This window comes from Coenobita brevimanus, chromosome 32 (genome assembly GCF_032717465.1).
Source record: "Coenobita brevimanus isolate Jiangsu-jjx chromosome 32, ASM3271746v2, whole genome shotgun sequence".
NCBI classification, from domain to species: domain Eukaryota; kingdom Metazoa; phylum Arthropoda; class Malacostraca; order Decapoda; family Coenobitidae; genus Coenobita; species Coenobita brevimanus.
The window spans coordinates 1,563,788-1,580,000 of NC_136985.1; the positions used below are offsets into that span (position 1 = coordinate 1,563,788).

At 45.4% G+C, this 16,213-nt stretch overlaps 1 protein-coding gene across 1 annotated transcript in view; it reads right to left on the reverse strand.

The window, feature by feature from the left end:
- Positions 1-5,340: 5,340 nt before the first annotated feature.
- The window catches only part of LOC145395620 (uncharacterized), a 13,899-nt gene continuing 3,026 nt past the window's right edge, over positions 5,341-16,213 (reverse strand). The window contains exons 4-10 of the mRNA XM_080269188.1: positions 15,615-15,753; positions 13,860-14,033; positions 12,741-12,929; positions 9,317-9,500; positions 8,468-8,470; positions 7,256-7,366; positions 5,341-5,525 (exon numbers count right to left, since the gene is read on the reverse strand). Of these exons, the coding sequence (XP_080125314.1) occupies positions 5,341-5,525; positions 7,256-7,366; positions 8,468-8,470; positions 9,317-9,500; positions 12,741-12,929; positions 13,860-14,033; positions 15,615-15,753 (985 nt within the window). The remainder of the gene's footprint in view (positions 5,526-7,255; positions 7,367-8,467; positions 8,471-9,316; positions 9,501-12,740; positions 12,930-13,859; positions 14,034-15,614; positions 15,754-16,213) is intronic.

The following is a 16,213-nucleotide window of genomic DNA, read 5'->3' on the forward strand; positions in this document are numbered from 1 at the left end:
TAGAAAAAAAGATGGAGGTTATTCAATTAATTTAAACCTTCATTGTATAATACACTATCTATCTATCTATCTATCTATAGCCCGACGCCCTAATCCCGCAAAGGGTGGCCACAGACAAAACGCCTCCAAGTCACTCTGTCACCCACCATTTGACTCCCCTCCCCCCAACTCACTCCCCCCTCCCTCATATACCTCTCAACTCCATCCCTCCACCTCATCCTCGGTCTACCCCTCCCTCTCCCTCCCTCCACCTCACCTACATACACCCTCTTAGTCAGTCTTTCATTCTCCATTCTCTCCACATGGCCAAACCACCTCAGTGTATTTCTCCTAATCTTCTCAACCACATCCACATCCACCCCACAACGTTCCTTCACTTCTTCATTCGTCAACCTGTCCCTCCACGTCACTCCACATGCTGCCCCCTCCCTCTTATACCTCATCTCCACCTCATCCTCGGTCTACCCCTCCCTCTCCCTCCCTCCACCTCACCTACATACACCCTCTTAGTCAGTCTTTCATTCTCCATCCTCTCCACATGTGTGTATAATACAGACATAACTTCTTTTTTTTCTGTAATGCAAGAAAATAATTGAAGAGTAACAGTTTCAGCCAAAAAACAGATTTGCAAGATTTGGATCCTGACCTACCCTTCAAGAGTTTAAAGAAAGAATTAGTGATGAGAATGCCATGGAAGAAATGTGTCATGGAATTGCCTTAAATACTGGAAAAATGGATTACATTCTCATAATTCTATTTTTGGCTGGAACTATAATGATACTGGAAACAAATAATAATATAACAGAGAGGAGAATACAAGATCCGTTCATTTTGAGATGCCTGGACACACTGCATTGGAAAAACTATATATACTGTACAAATAAACCTTATAATTATCACCTTTTTTATTCTTCCTTGATTTTTGTAACTGTGCCAAAAATCATGACAAAAAATCTATCCGTAAACCCAGCCTACAGAGCCATAAGGACCGAAATAGGGCTAAAATGCATTAACTTTAGCCTTTACTATCCTCCTTGTTGGCTTTGGTGATTGGCCATGTGTAGCCAGATTGGATGGCTTTTGACTAGTAACCAAGGAGACTCATTCCTACCCCAGAATTAAGGATCAGGGAATTTTATGCACCCATGGAGTATTTTTGAGGGTATATGAGTGACCTTGTCCCCCTCACGTGATGCCCAACTCTACCCAGCACACGAACACACGCGTCCCATATATCACCCCTCCCATACACCTTATATCCCTTCTAAAACCCGTATTTCAGCACATATATCTTACCTCCATAGCCTCACTGGTCCCAGACGCCATTATCTCTCCAAAATAAGCACAAAATCACCATGAAAGGAGTGAAAATAGCATTCCTCGCCGACTCCAGCCTCCCACGTGAAGCCTCTTGTTTTGGTCTGCCTTTCGTTCGGATTTTCAAGATGGCTGTGGCTTTAACATCAATTTTCCATCCTAAACGGTTTACTGATGATTTATTTTCCGTTGTACACATTAGAACTTTATTAAAAATTGTAATTCCATCATATTTTCGGCTTTTACTGTGGTTATATTTCAATTATAAGCACGAAAGTTTCTCAACATCGATCTCTACCAACGGTTTCGGACACGGCATTTAAATCCCACCTGGCCCTTTAAATCTACCTTAACTCTCGTAATTATGGGTAAATAAATACTATACAGCGAATTACTTTATTATTTTCACCTCCCTGCGTAATAATTTTCAAAAAAATCAGCAAGAAAAGCCTTAATATAGACGTTTGAAGTGAATAACTGGGACTGTTCTACACGTACCATTGTCATCTATCGTTCTTTTATTCCCTATCAGGAGCGTAGGGGCCCGTGGTTAGGCCGAGGATGAGGTGGAGAGATGGAGTAGAGACTAACTAGGAGGGTGTATGTGAGTGATGTGGACGGGGAGAGGAGGTGGGGAAGATCAAGGATGAGATAGGGGGATGAAGTGAAGAGGATGTAGAATGAGAGACTGACTAGAAGAGTATGTAAGGAGGGGAAGGAGAGGAGGAGGAGGAGGCGAAGGAGACCAAGGATGATATGGAGGGATGTTGTGGAGAGGAAGGAGAATGAGAGACTGCCTAGAAGAGTGTATGTGAGTGAAGGGGAGGGGGAGACCAAGGATGAGATTGCAGGGTGGTGTGGAGAGATATATGGAGAGATGGGGGTTTGAAATGAAGGGAGGGCAGCAAAATGACAGAGGACAGAGTGACATGGAGGCACTTTGTTTGTGGCCACCCCTTATGGGATTAATTCATCATTCATTCTCCATCCTCTCCACATGGCCAAAAATATGTGGAAATAAAACTCAAAATATAATGATAGATTTATTAATACGCAGTTACATACACAACCATCAGTGATTGTGCCAGAGAATTATCATCATCATCATCATCATCATATCATCATCATCATCATATCATCATCATCATCATCTACTCATCATCATCACAAACCATCTCAATCTACCCCTCCTCATCACAAACCATCTCAATCTACCCCTCCTCATCACAATCCATCTCAATCTACCCCTCCTCATCACAAACCATCTCAGTCTACCCCTCCTCATCCCAAACTATCTCAATCTACCCCTCCTCATCACAAACCATCTCAGTCTACCCCTCCTCATCACAACACCAATACACTCCAGTCCCATCCTTCCTCCCAAACCATCTCAATCTACCCCTCCTCATCACAAACCATCTCAATCTACCCCTCCTCATCACAAACCATCTCAGTCTACCCCTCCTCATCACAAACCATCTCAATCTACCCCTCCTCATCCCAAACTATCTCAATCTACCCCTCCTCATCACAAACCATCTCAGTCTACCCCTCCTCATCACAAACCATCTCAATCTACCCCTCCTCATCACAAACCATCTCAGTCTACCCCTCCTCATCACAACACCAATACACTCCAGTCCCATCCTTCCTCCCAAACCATCTCAATCTACCCCTCCTCATCACAAACCATCTCAATCTACCCCTCCTCATCACACACCATCTCAGTCTACCCCTCCTCATCACAAACCATCTCAATCTACTCCTCCTCGTCACACACCATCTCAGTCTACCCCTCCTCATCACACACCATCTCAGTCTACCCCTCCTCATCACAAACCATCTCAGTCTACCCCTCCTCATCACAAACCATCTCAGTCTACCCCTCCTCATCACAACAGCAATACACTCCAGTCCCATCCTTCCTCCCAACTCTTCCATCGTAAACCCAGCCCCCCCAGGCCTCACACTCAGGGACGCACTGCACATCCACCTAATCATTACCATTTCTGTACATTTGAGTCTATGAATATCCTCTTCCTTTACTGACCAGATGATATTAAAGTGTAATATTAAAACAAATCTCTGAGGAAAAGTTGTTAAGATTCAAAAACCACCAAAAATAACGGCCAAGGAAACTAGAACTGTTATCCTTGTCTATATCAAATCATATAAACGAGGTACAATTATAAATCTTAATAAATAATTAGCCTAATTTACTCTTATAGAAATCCACACTAAATAATATACACAATCATCCACTCACTTGATGTAGTGCTGCCTACTTCTTCCTTCACCTTTATCATTCTTTTTCTGTGCCTGTCCTCCTCTCTTCCTATTTCTCACCATCATCCACTCACTTGATGTAGTGCTGCCTACTTCTTCCTTCACCTTTATCATTCTTTTTCTGTGCCTGTCCTCCTCTCTTCCTATTTCTTACCATCATCCACTCACTTGATGTAGTGCTGCCTACTTCTTCCTTAGCCTTTATCATTCTTTTTCTGTGCCTGTCCTCCTCTCTTCCTATTTCTCCCATCTTTCCTGTCACTTCTTATTGCTTTTCTTTCCTTTACAGGTGGCTTTACATTGAGTGACAAGCCAAATGGTTTCCTGTAAGCCAGGAAACCATTTACAACGCTGGGTGGTAACCATATAACCAAACCATACGTGCTGCCTACGTGTCAACAAGTGGGTTGGTGGAGGGTTAGTGCCCCTCCCCGTAAAACAACTAACTCAAAGACAAACCCCCACCCCTTACCCGATTATGGCGTCTGGCTGATAGATAGACAGATAGGCTTTCCAATAGACTTGTGTAAATCTATTCTGTATATACAACATGCAATAAGAAAATACTGTAATATACAATGGGGTTTTATAAGCAGCAATATATATAAAATGTAGGAAGGAATTTTGGTCACGGATGAGATGGAGGGATGGAGTGGAGAGGTATATGAGAGAAGGGGGTGTGAGCTGGGGGCAGGACAGTGAAATGGCGGGGGACAGGGCGACATGGAGGTGATTTGTTTGTGGCCACCCCTTACGGGATTAAGGCGTCTGGCAATAGATAGATAGATAGATAGATTTTTCAGCTTATATAGCATACGATATGGATAAATATTGCAAATCAAAATATCCTCTCACTCCATACCCCTATCCCCTTGCTGAATGGGGTGGACAGGGTGCCTACATGCGGTGGCACTGTCCATCTTGAGTGGAGCAACTGCCGTGTCTACCCAGGGCCCAAACTTCCTCGTATCACCCTGCATCTCTGACCACGACAAGACATTGAATACCACAAGGAGGGGCGAGATTCCGATGTTCATTTCTGTTGTTCATATCCTCCACACTGCTTGATCTCTGGCAGCCTCCCTTTTCAGTTTGTTTGTATCGTTTATAAAGCCTCCAATCTGACGGCTCTCCACACTGCTTGATCTCTGGCAGCCTCCCTCTTCAGTGCCTTATCCCTGAGATCACACTATCCACAGTGCTTGATCTCTGGCAGCCTCCCTATTCAGTGCCTTATCCCTGAGGTCACACTCTATGACCTCGTCCCAGGTCTTTTTTGGTCTGCCTCTCACAACCCCACCCTCAACGTTCACACTTCTCACCCTCCACACCCAACTGTCATCCTCCATCCTCTCTACGGTGTACGTATTGTGCTGAACTTGCAGGGGGGGCCCATGGAAGCAGCTATTTACTTGTGGTTAATGGGTCTGGTCAGCTAAACAGTCTAGGGGTAGGCAAAAACAATAACGCAGTGAAAGACTAACAAGGAGAGTGTATCTGAGTGAGGTGGAGGGAGGAAGAGGGAGGGAGAGGCCAAGGATGAGATGGAGGGATGGGGTGGAGAGGTATATGAGAGAGGGGGGTGTGAGCTGGGGGCAGGGCAGTGAAATGGCGGGAGACAGGGTGACAAGGAGGCGATTTGTTTGTGGCCACCCCTTATGGGATTAAGGCGTCTGGCAATAGATAGATAGATAGATGAACAGTGTTGCCAATTCAGCTCCTCACAGTGTTGCCAGGTCAGTACATCATGCCAGAGTGGGCGTGGGAGCGAAAGAGGTAGAAATTGGGATTGGACGGGAGGGGGCAGCGTGATGGCGGTGGTGGTGGGGGGGGAGGGTGGTGGTGGTGGTGGTGGTGGGTGTGGTGGGGCGTCGCCGGAGGTTCGATGGTGGTGTAGACGCCTTCCTCGCATCGACTGAGGCCTGGGGGGGGGGGAGAAATTAGCATATCAACATCATCATCATCATCATCATCATCATCATCATCATCATCATAATCACCATCATCATCATCATCATCATCATCATCATCATCATCATCATCATCATCATCATCACCATCATAATCATCATCATCATCATCATCATCATCATCATCATCATCATCATCACCATCATAATCACCATCATCATCATCATCATCATCATCATCATAATCACCATCATCATCATCATCATCATCATCATCATCATCATCATCATCATCATCATCATCATCATCATCACCATCATAATCATCATCATCACCATCATAATCATCATCATCATCATCATCATCATCATCATCATCATCATCATATCATCATCATCATCATATCATCATCATCATCATCATATCATCATCATCATCATCATCATCATCATCATCATCATCATATCATCATCATCATCATCATCATCATATCATCATCATCATATCATAATCATCATCATCATCATCATCATATCATCATCATCATCATCATCATATCATAATCATCATCATCATATCATCATATCATAATCATCATCATCATCATCATCATCATATCATCATCATCATCATCACCAACCATTCCTCAAACATAAACCCTTTTTTCTTTCCCTTCATTTATAAACCCTCCAGCATACTTAAAGGCCACTCTCCATGCTGCTTGATCTCTGGCAGCCTCCCAGTTTAATCTCTTATCAATTCTGTGCCACTCTCCATGCTGCTTGATCTCTGGCAGCCTCCCAGTTCAATCTCTCATCAACTCTATGCCACTCTCCATGCTGCTTGATCTCTGGCAGCCTCCCAGTTCAATCTCTTATCAACTCTATGCCACTATCCATGCTGCTTGATCTCTGGCAGCCTCCCAGTTCAATCTCTCATCAACTCTATGCCACTCTCCATGCTGCTTGATCTCTGGCAGCCTCCCAGTTCAATCTCTTATCAATTCTATGCCACTCTCCATGCTGCTTGATCTCTGGCAGCCTCCCTATTCAATCTCTTATCAACTCTATGCCACTCTCCATGCTGCTTGATCTCTGGCAGCCTCCCAATTCAATCTCTTATCAACTCTATGCCACTCTCCATGCTGCTTGATCTCTGGCAGCTTCCCAATTCAATCTCATATCAACTTGTATGGCATTTACAGCTAGTCATCATCATCATCATCATCATCATCATCATCATCGTCATGATCATCATCACCATCATCATCATCATCATCATCATCATCATCATCACCATCATCATTATCATCACTATCATCATCATCATCATCATCATCATCATCATCATCATCATCATCATCATCATCATCATCATCATCATCGTCATTGTCCTCGTCATCACCATCATCATCTACGTGTGGTAGTTGTGGTAGTAGTCAGTTAGTGGTTGCTGTGGTAGTTCTGACTGTGGTAGTAGCTGTAATGGTCAGAAAGTAGTAGTCTTGGTAATGGTAGTAGTGGTTGTGGTTAGACTGTGGTAGTTGTGGTAGTAGTGATAGTTAAATTGTGGTTGTAGTATTGGTTAGATAGTAGTAACGTACTGGTGGTAGTAGTAGTAGTGATGGTGGTAGTAGTGGTAGCTAGCAGTCACAGTAGTAGCAGTAGCAGTCATAGTAATGGTAGTGGTGTTGTAACAGTAGTAGTAGTAGTAGTAGTAGTGATAGTCAAACCAAAGTTACCTTGAAGATAGTGATAGTTGTGGTAGTTGTGGTAGTGTGGTGGAGGCCAGTGGTAGGCATGTGGTAGCTGTGGTGGTAGGGGGGTACGAAAGGCCCCACCCCTACGATAATCTGAAAGAGATTCGTGCAATGTGCTGGTGGATAGAAAATGGGAAATAATAAGCAGTTCAAACATTCAAATCCGAACATTCGAATCTTAAACCTCCTTTCGTATCATTTGTATGTTTGTATCGTTTATAGAGACTCCCAAATGGCTGTATAAATTGGTCTTGGTCACCTAATGGCAGCTCTCCACACTGCTTGATCTCTGGCAGCCTCCCTATTCAGTGCCTTATCCCTGAGGTCACACTATCCACACTGCTTGATCTCTGGCAGCCTCCCTATTCAGTGCCTTATCCCTGAGGTCACACTATCCACACTGCTTGATCTCTGGCAGCCTCCCTATTCAGTGCCTTATCCCTGAGGTCACACTATCCACACTGCTTGATCTCTGGCAGCCTCCCTGTTCAGTGCCTTATCCCTGAGGTCACACTATCCACACTGCTTGATCTCTGGCAGCCTCCCTATTCAGTGCCTTATCCCTGAGGTCACACTCTATGGCCTCATCCCAGGTCTTATCAGTCTGCCTCTCACAACCCTTCCCTCGACATTTATATATGATAGAAAGGTATTCATTTCGTTTATAAAGGCTCCAAGGTGGCTCTCCATGCTGCTCGATCTCTGGCAGCCTCCCTATTGACATCATATGCCCTCACACAATCAGTTGTTCTTTAAAGACTTGTGGATAAATATAGAGACAAGGTGGAGGAAACGAGAGGGAGTGGGAGACAGAGGATGATATGGAGGGATGGATTGGAGAGGTATATGAGAGAGGGGTGTAAGTTTGGGGGAGGGCAGTGAAATGGCAGGGGACAGGGCAACATGGAGGGAATTTGTTTGTGGCCACCCCTTACAGGATTATGACATCTGGCAATAGATAGATAAATAGACAGATAGACAAATTGACTGATAGATGGATAGACAGATAGATAGATATTTTCCACTGAGTCTTTAGAAGCAAGTAATTCGGATTTGAAAGTTTAAACTGTTATTACGCGATATTTTGAAAAACTAAAAGATACTACACTATAAGTAGATCTATCTGTGCAAGTGCAAGTAGATAAAAGAGTAGTTACTATACTATATTAACAGATACTAAAAGATACTGGCTACGGTCTAAACTCCTTTCACCTTAACTTGGCCCAGATTTTCGTCCTTTTGCAGCTTATTTCACGTAGCTCAGTGGCAGAAAAAACACTTCTTCGTGACTAGCATCATTACAAAGACAATACTACGGCTCTACATCCTTTCCATAGCACTTCTTCGTGACTAGCATCATTACAAAGACAATACTACGGCTCTACATCCTAGCCATAGCACTTCTTCGTGACTAGCATCATTACAAAGACAATACTACGGCTCTACATCCTTTCCATAGCACTTCTTCGTGACTAGCATCATTACAAAGACAATGCTACGGCTGTACATCCTTTCCATAGCACTTCTTCGTGACTAGCATCATTACAAAGACAATACTACGGCTCTACATCCTTTCCATAGCACTTCTTCCTGACTAGCATCATTACAAAGACAATACTATGGCTCTAAATCCTTGCCATAGCACTTCTTCGTGACTAGCATCATTACAAAGACAATACTATGGCTGTACATCCTTTCCATAGCACTTCTTCGTGACTAGCATCATTACAAAGACAATACTATGGCTCTACATCCTTCCCATAGCACTTCTTCATGACTAGCATCATATTCTAGTGCTAATCTATTGTTATAAATGAATATTCAGGATGGAGAGATGGCAATTTTAGGCCAAGTTAGAGTGAGGAGAGTATAGCATCATATTCTAGTGCTAATCTATTTTTAAAACTGAGAATTCAAGATGGAGAGATGGCAATTTTAGGCCAAGTTAGAGTGAAAAGAGGATAGGAATTAAACTAACTCTTCCTCTCCTTCTTCTCCCTCTTCTACTTCTTCCTCTTCTTCTTCCCTACCTCCCCTCCTCACCTGCTATCCTTGTCTTATACAGAGACTGGAGGGTTGGGCCGGGAAACTCCTTCGATGCTTTGCCGGGCTTGAAGAGAAAGAAAGACGGGGAATATCGCCCATCCAACGACGTCAGCGTTGATGTAATATCCTCGCGATCTTCCCTGTACATCCCATCCTTCCCAAACGCGGCCATCTGTCGACCCTGTGGAGAGCAGTTACTTCTAAGTCTAAATCTTCTCCTAGAACAAGACACTGGGCATGAAAGAAGGATGGGAAATATTGACCATTGGCTAAAGTGAGTAGTTACGTCCTCTCAATCTTCCCTGTACATCCCATCCTTCCCAAACGCGGCCATCTGTCGACCCTGTGGAGATCAGTTACTTCTAAGTCTAAATCTTCTCCTAGAACAAGACACTGGGCATGAAAGAAGGATGGGAAATATTGACTACTGGCTAAAGTGAGTAGTTACGTCCTCTCAATCTTCCCTGTACATCCCATCCTTCCCAAACGCGGCCATCTGTCGTCCCTGTGGAGAGCAGTTACTTCTAAGTCTAAATCTTCTCCTAGAACAAGACACTGAGCAAAAATGAAGGATGGGAAATATTGACCATTGGCTAAAGTGAGTAGTTACGCCCTCTCAATCTTCTCCATACATTCCAGTCTTTCTAAATCTGTCGACCCTGTGGAGAGCAGTTATTTCTAAGTCTAAATCTTCTCCTAGAATAAGATACTAGATGAAGAAGAAGGGCAGAATATTGATCGCTGGCTGAATTGAGTAGTTGAGTAATAGCCTCTTAATCCTCATGGTAAATCCTATCTATCTATTGCCAGACGCCTCAATCCCGTTTGGGGTGGCCACAAACAAATCGCCTCCACGTCGCCCTGTCCCCCGCCATCTCACTGCCCTGCTCCCAGCTCACACCCCCCTCTCTCATATACCTCTCCACCCCATCCCTCCACCTCATCCTCGGCCTCCCCCTCCCTCTTCCCCCTTCCTATCCTTTCAAAAGCTGTCATTCGCCAACATGTTACACTGATGAGTTTTTATTTATTCTATATATCTTTTTTAATGCAAGGAAGAAGGAACCCAAGGCCACAAGCCCACAACATTGCTCCCTCCAAGAAAAATTACAAACAAGGTAACAGAGATCCCAGTTCAAAATCCATGGAGTGATAATAGTTACAGAATCCTCACTATAAATTAGGAATGTGTTTTTGAATGAAAGACTGACTAAGAGGGTGTATGTAGGTGAGGTGGAGGGAGGGAGAGGGAGGGGTAGACCGAGGATGAGGTGGAGGGATGAAATACACTGAGGTGGTTTGGACATGTGGAGAGAATGGAGAATGAAAGACTGACTAAGAGGGTGTATGTAGGTGAGGTGGAGGGAGGGAGAGGGAGGGGTAGACCGAGGATGAGGTGGAGATGAGGTATAAGAGGGAGGGGGCAGCATGTGGAGTGACGTGGAGGGACAGGTTGACGAATGAAGAAGTGAAGGAACGTTGTGGTGTGGATGTGGATGTGGTTGAAAAGATTAGGAGAAATACACTGAGGTGGTTTGGACATGTGGAGAGAATGGAGAATGAAAGACTGACTAAGAGGGTGTATGTAGGTGAGGTGGAGGGAGGGAGAGGGAGGGGTAGACCGAGGATGAGGTGGAGGGATGGAGTTGAGAGGTATATGAGGGAGGGGGGGGTGAGTTGGGGGGAGGGGAGTCAAATGGTGGGTGACAGAGTGACTTGGAGGCGTTTTGTCTGCGGCCACCCTTTGCGGGATTAGGGCGTCGGGCTATAGACAGATAGATAGATAGAAATAATTATAACAACCAGGAAAATACAGTGTGGAATATCTCAACATCTATCTATCTATCTATCTATTGCCAGACGCCATAATCGGGTAAGGGGTGGGGGTTTGTCTTTGAGTTAGTTGTTTTACGGGGAGGGGCACTAACCCTCCACCAACCCACTTGTTGACACGTAGGCAGCACGTATGGTTTGGTTATATGGTTACCACCCAGCGTTGTAAATGGTTTCCTGGCTTACAGGAAACCATTTGGCTTGTCACTCAATGTAAAGCCACCTGTAAAGGAAAGAAAAGCAATAAGAAGTGACAGGAAAGATGGGAGAAATAGGAAGAGAGGAGGACAGGCACAGAAAAAGAATGATAAAGGCTAAGGAAGAAGTAGGCAGCACTACATCAAGTGAGTGGATGATGGTGAGAAATAGGAAGAGAGGAGGACAGGCACAGAAAAAGAATGATACAGGCTGTGGAAGAAGTAGGCAGCACTACATCAAGTGAGTGGATGATGGTAAGAAATAGGAAGAGAGGAGGACAGGCACAGAAAAAGAATGATAAAGGCTAAGGAAGAAGTAGGCAGCACTACATCAAGTGAGTGGATGATGGTGAGAAATAGGAAGAGAGGAGGACAGGCACAGAAAATGAATGATAAAGGCTAAGGAAGAAGTAGGCAGCACTACATCAAGTGAGTGGATGACGGTAAGAAATAGGAAGAGAGGAGGACAGGCACAGAAAAAGAATGATAAAGGCTAAGGAAGAAGTAGGCAGCACTACATCAAGTGAGTGGATGATGATAAGAAATCGGAAGAGAGGAGGACAGGCACAGAAAATGAATGATAAAGGTGAAGGAAGAAGTAGGCAGCACTACATCAAGTGAGTGGATGTTGTTAAGAAATAGGAAGAGAGGAGGACAGGCACAGAAAAAGAATGATAAAGGCTAAGGAAGAAGTAGGCAGCACTACATCAAGTGAGTGGATGATGGTGAGAAATAGGAAGAGAGGAGGACAGGCACAGAAAAAGAATGATAAAGGCTAAGGAAGAAGTAGGCAGCACTACATCAAGTGAGTGGATGATGGTATGAAATAGGAAGAGAGGAGGACAGGCACAGAAAAAGAATGATAAAGGCTAAGGAAGAAGTAGGCAGCACTATATCAAGTGAGTGGATGATGGTAAGAAATAGGAAGAGAGGAGGACAGGCACAGAAAAAGAATGATAAAGGCTAAGGAAGAAGTAGGCAGCACTACATCAAGTGAGTGGATGATGGTAAGAAATAGGAAGAGAGGAGGACAGGCACAGAAAAAGAATGATAAAGGCTAAGGAAGAAGTAGGCAGCACTACATCAAGTGAGTGGATGATGGTAAGAAATAGGAAGAGAGGAGGACAGGCACAGAAAAAGAATGATAAAGGCTAAGGAAGAAGTAGGCAGCACTACATGAAGTGGGTGGATGATGGTAAGAAATAGGAAGAGAGGAGGACAGGCACAGAAAAAGAATAAGGATGAAGGAAGAATTAGCCAATGCTACATCAAGTGAGTGGATGATGGTGAGAAATAGGAAGAGAGGAGGACAGACACAGAAAAAAAAAACAATGATAAAGGAAGAACTAGGCAATGCTACATCAACTGAGTGGATGGTGCCGCCGCCTCACCTTCGGGATAAACATAATGACGAAGACGACGGTTGCGGTGGCGGTCAGGCCGAAGCCGAGGCAGGTGTGGTGGAGGTGGTGAGGCAGGATGAGGCCGGTTAGCATCCACACCAACCACACAGGCACCACCACACCTACCGCACTACCGATGTACATGACCTCGCGGTAGTTCTCTCGAATACTGCGGCACTGTGTGGTAAATATATCATCATCATCATCATCATCATCATCATCATCATCATCATCATCATCATTATCATCATCATCATCATCAAAGGTAACACTGATGAGGAGGGGTAGACTGAGATGGTTTGGGAGGAAGGATGGGACTGGAGTGTATTGGTGTTGTGATGAGGAGGGGTAGATTGAGATGGTTTGTGATGAGAAGGGGTAGATTGAGATGGTTTGTGATGAGGAGGGATAGACTGAGATGGTTTGTGATGAGGAGGGGTAGATTGAGATGGTTTGTGATGAGGAGGGGTAGATTGAGATGGTTTGTGATGAGGAGGGATAGACTGAGATGGTTTGTGATGAGGAGGGGTAGATTGAGATGGTTTGTGATGAGGAGGGGTAGATTGAGATGGTTTGTGATGAGGAGGGGTAGACTGAGATGGTTTGTGATGAGGAGGGGTAGATTGAGATGGTTTGTGATGAGGAGGGGTAGACTGAGATGGTTTGTGATGAGGAGGGGTAGACTGAGATGGTTTGTGATGAGGAGGGGTAGACTGAGATGGTTTGTGATGAGAAGGGGTAGATTGAGATGGTTTGTGATGAGGAGGGGTAGATTGAGATGGTTTGTGATAAGGAGGGGTAGACTGAGATGGTTTGTGGTGAGGAGGGGTAGACTGAGATGGTTTGGACATGTGGAGAGGATGGAGGATGACAGTTGGGTGTGGAGGGTGAGAAGTGTGAACGTTGGGGGTGGGGTTGTGAGAGGCAGACTGAAAAAGACCTGGGATGAGGTCATAGAGTGTGACCTCAGGGATAAGGCACTGAACAGGGAGGCCGCCAGAGATCAAGCAGTGTGGAGAGCCGCCAATAGGTGATATAAATGAAGGAAATGATCACAGAATGAGTGTAATTTAAACTCATTTACCTTTGTACCTGTTCAAAGCATACCTTGAGTGCCATCGCTGCCACTACGACGATCAAGACAACTACGTAGAGGAGAGAGAGAAGAAGGTGACGATAGGGAGCGAGGCAGGTGAGGGAGCCAGGCAGACCCCCCTCCCCCTCCCTCACGACTCCCACCCCCGCAGGCTCCCACCACTGCCACTGGGTGTTGATGCTAACCTGTAGAATACGCGAGTTTTAATAAGGCAGGGTGGAGAGGAGAGACTGACAGGGAGAGTGATTGAAAGAGGTGGGGCATGAGAATGAGGATCGGATGGAAGGATGGAGAGAACAAGGTGAATAGACTGACTTTATTTTTCCCTCTATACCCAGATGCCTTAATCCCATAATGGGTGGCCACAAACAAATCGCCTCCACGTCACCCTGTCCCTTTGCCAAACACCATGGAAATTCTGGAAGCAAGAAATCTGCTCGTACCCAAGCAAACATCGCTAAGTCCAAGGAAATCACTTCGTAGGCATGTGCAAGAATCTGTCATGTCAAAATCTTCTGTGTAGAGAATTTTTGCAACAGGACCTCCAGTCTATCTATCTATCTATTGCCAGACGCCTCAATCCCGTTTGGGGTGGCCACAAACAAATCGCCTCCAAGTCGCCCGCCATTTCACTGCCCTGCTCCAGTCATAACCGTTTGAAATTCCGACAAAGCAGACTCTGACTGATTGTGCCGAGGCCCTGCGTGTCCAAATGTGTCAATGGTTTAATCCAATGCTGGAGAAGTACGAAGAATGGGTTAAAAATGTTTGGTTCTGAGATGAAGCCCATTTTCATTCGGTCACTCTCCTAGTTAGTCTCTCACCCTCCATCTCCCCAACATACACCCCCCTCTCTCATATACCTCTCCACTCCATCCATCCTCGGTCTCCCCCTCCCTCTCCCCCCCTCCACCTCACTCACATACACTCTCCTCGTCAGTCTCTCACTCTCCATCCCCACAACATACACCCCCCCTCTCTCACATACCTCTACACTCCATCTCTCCATCTCATCCTCAGCCTCCCCCTCCCTCTCCCCACTCCACCTCACTCACATACACTCTCCTCGTCAGTCTCTCACCCTCCATCCCCCCAACATACACCCCCCTCTCTCACATACTTCTCCACTCCATCTCTCCATCTCATCCTCAGCCTTCCCCTCCCTCTCCCCCCCTCCACCTCACTCACATACACTCTCCTGGTCAGTCTCTCACTCTCCATCCCCACGACTTGCAACCCCCTCTCTCACATACCTCTCCACTCCATCCATCTCATCCTCAGTCTCCCCCTCCCTCTCCCCCCCTCCACCTCACTCACTCACACTCTCCTCGTCAGTCTCTCACCCTCCATCCCCACAACTTACAACTCCCTCTCTCATATACCTCTCCACTCCATCCATCTCATCCTCAGTCTCCCCCTCCCTCTCCCCCCCTCCACCTCACTCACATACACTCTCCTCGTCAGTCTCTCACCCTCCATCTCCCCAACATACACCCCACTCTCTCACATACTTCACCACTCCATCCATCTCATCCTCAGCCTCCCCCTCCCTCTACCCCCTCCACCTCACTCACATACACTCTCCTCGTCAGTCTCTCACCCTCCATCTCCCCAACATACACCCCACTCTCTCACATACCTCTCCACTCCAACCATCTCATCCTCAGTCTCCCCCTGCCTCTTCCCCCCTCCACCTCACACACACACACACACTCCAAACACCTTAACGATATAAAAACACTCTCTCACCTGCTCCTGTGACCCACCTGGACTAAGACGATGAAGAAGAGTAGAAGTGCTTGGTAGTGCGCAGGCAGGTAGACACCAGAATTTAATGAGATCAGAAAAACACATTTTACAAGCAGCGTTCCAAACACCAACGCGCTTGACACACCAGCAAGCAACCTGTGGAAAAACAGCGAGGCCATTAAGGTGCCTATCCTTGTCGTTTACACCCCCTAACACCTCTTCTTTGGTGATTTATCTCCGATTCTGTTCTGTTACTGTATTCTTGTGTGGTTAGAATGCACCCAAACACCTTTTCCTAAGTGATTTAGTTCTGATTCTGCTGTTACTATATTCTTTTGTGAACAGGACGCTCCCTAACACCTCTTCTTTAGTGATTTATCTCTGATTCTGCTCTGTTACTATACTGTATTCTTAACAGTAGTAAAAAGTGACAGGAAAGATGGGAGAAATAGGAAGAGAGGAGGACAGGCACAGAAAAAGAATGATAAAGGCTAAGGAAGAAGTAGGCAGCAGTACATCAAGTGAGTGGATGATGGTAAGAAATAGGAAGAGAGGAGGACAGGCACAGAAAAAGAATGATACAGGCTAAGGAAGAAGTAGGCAGCACTACATCAAG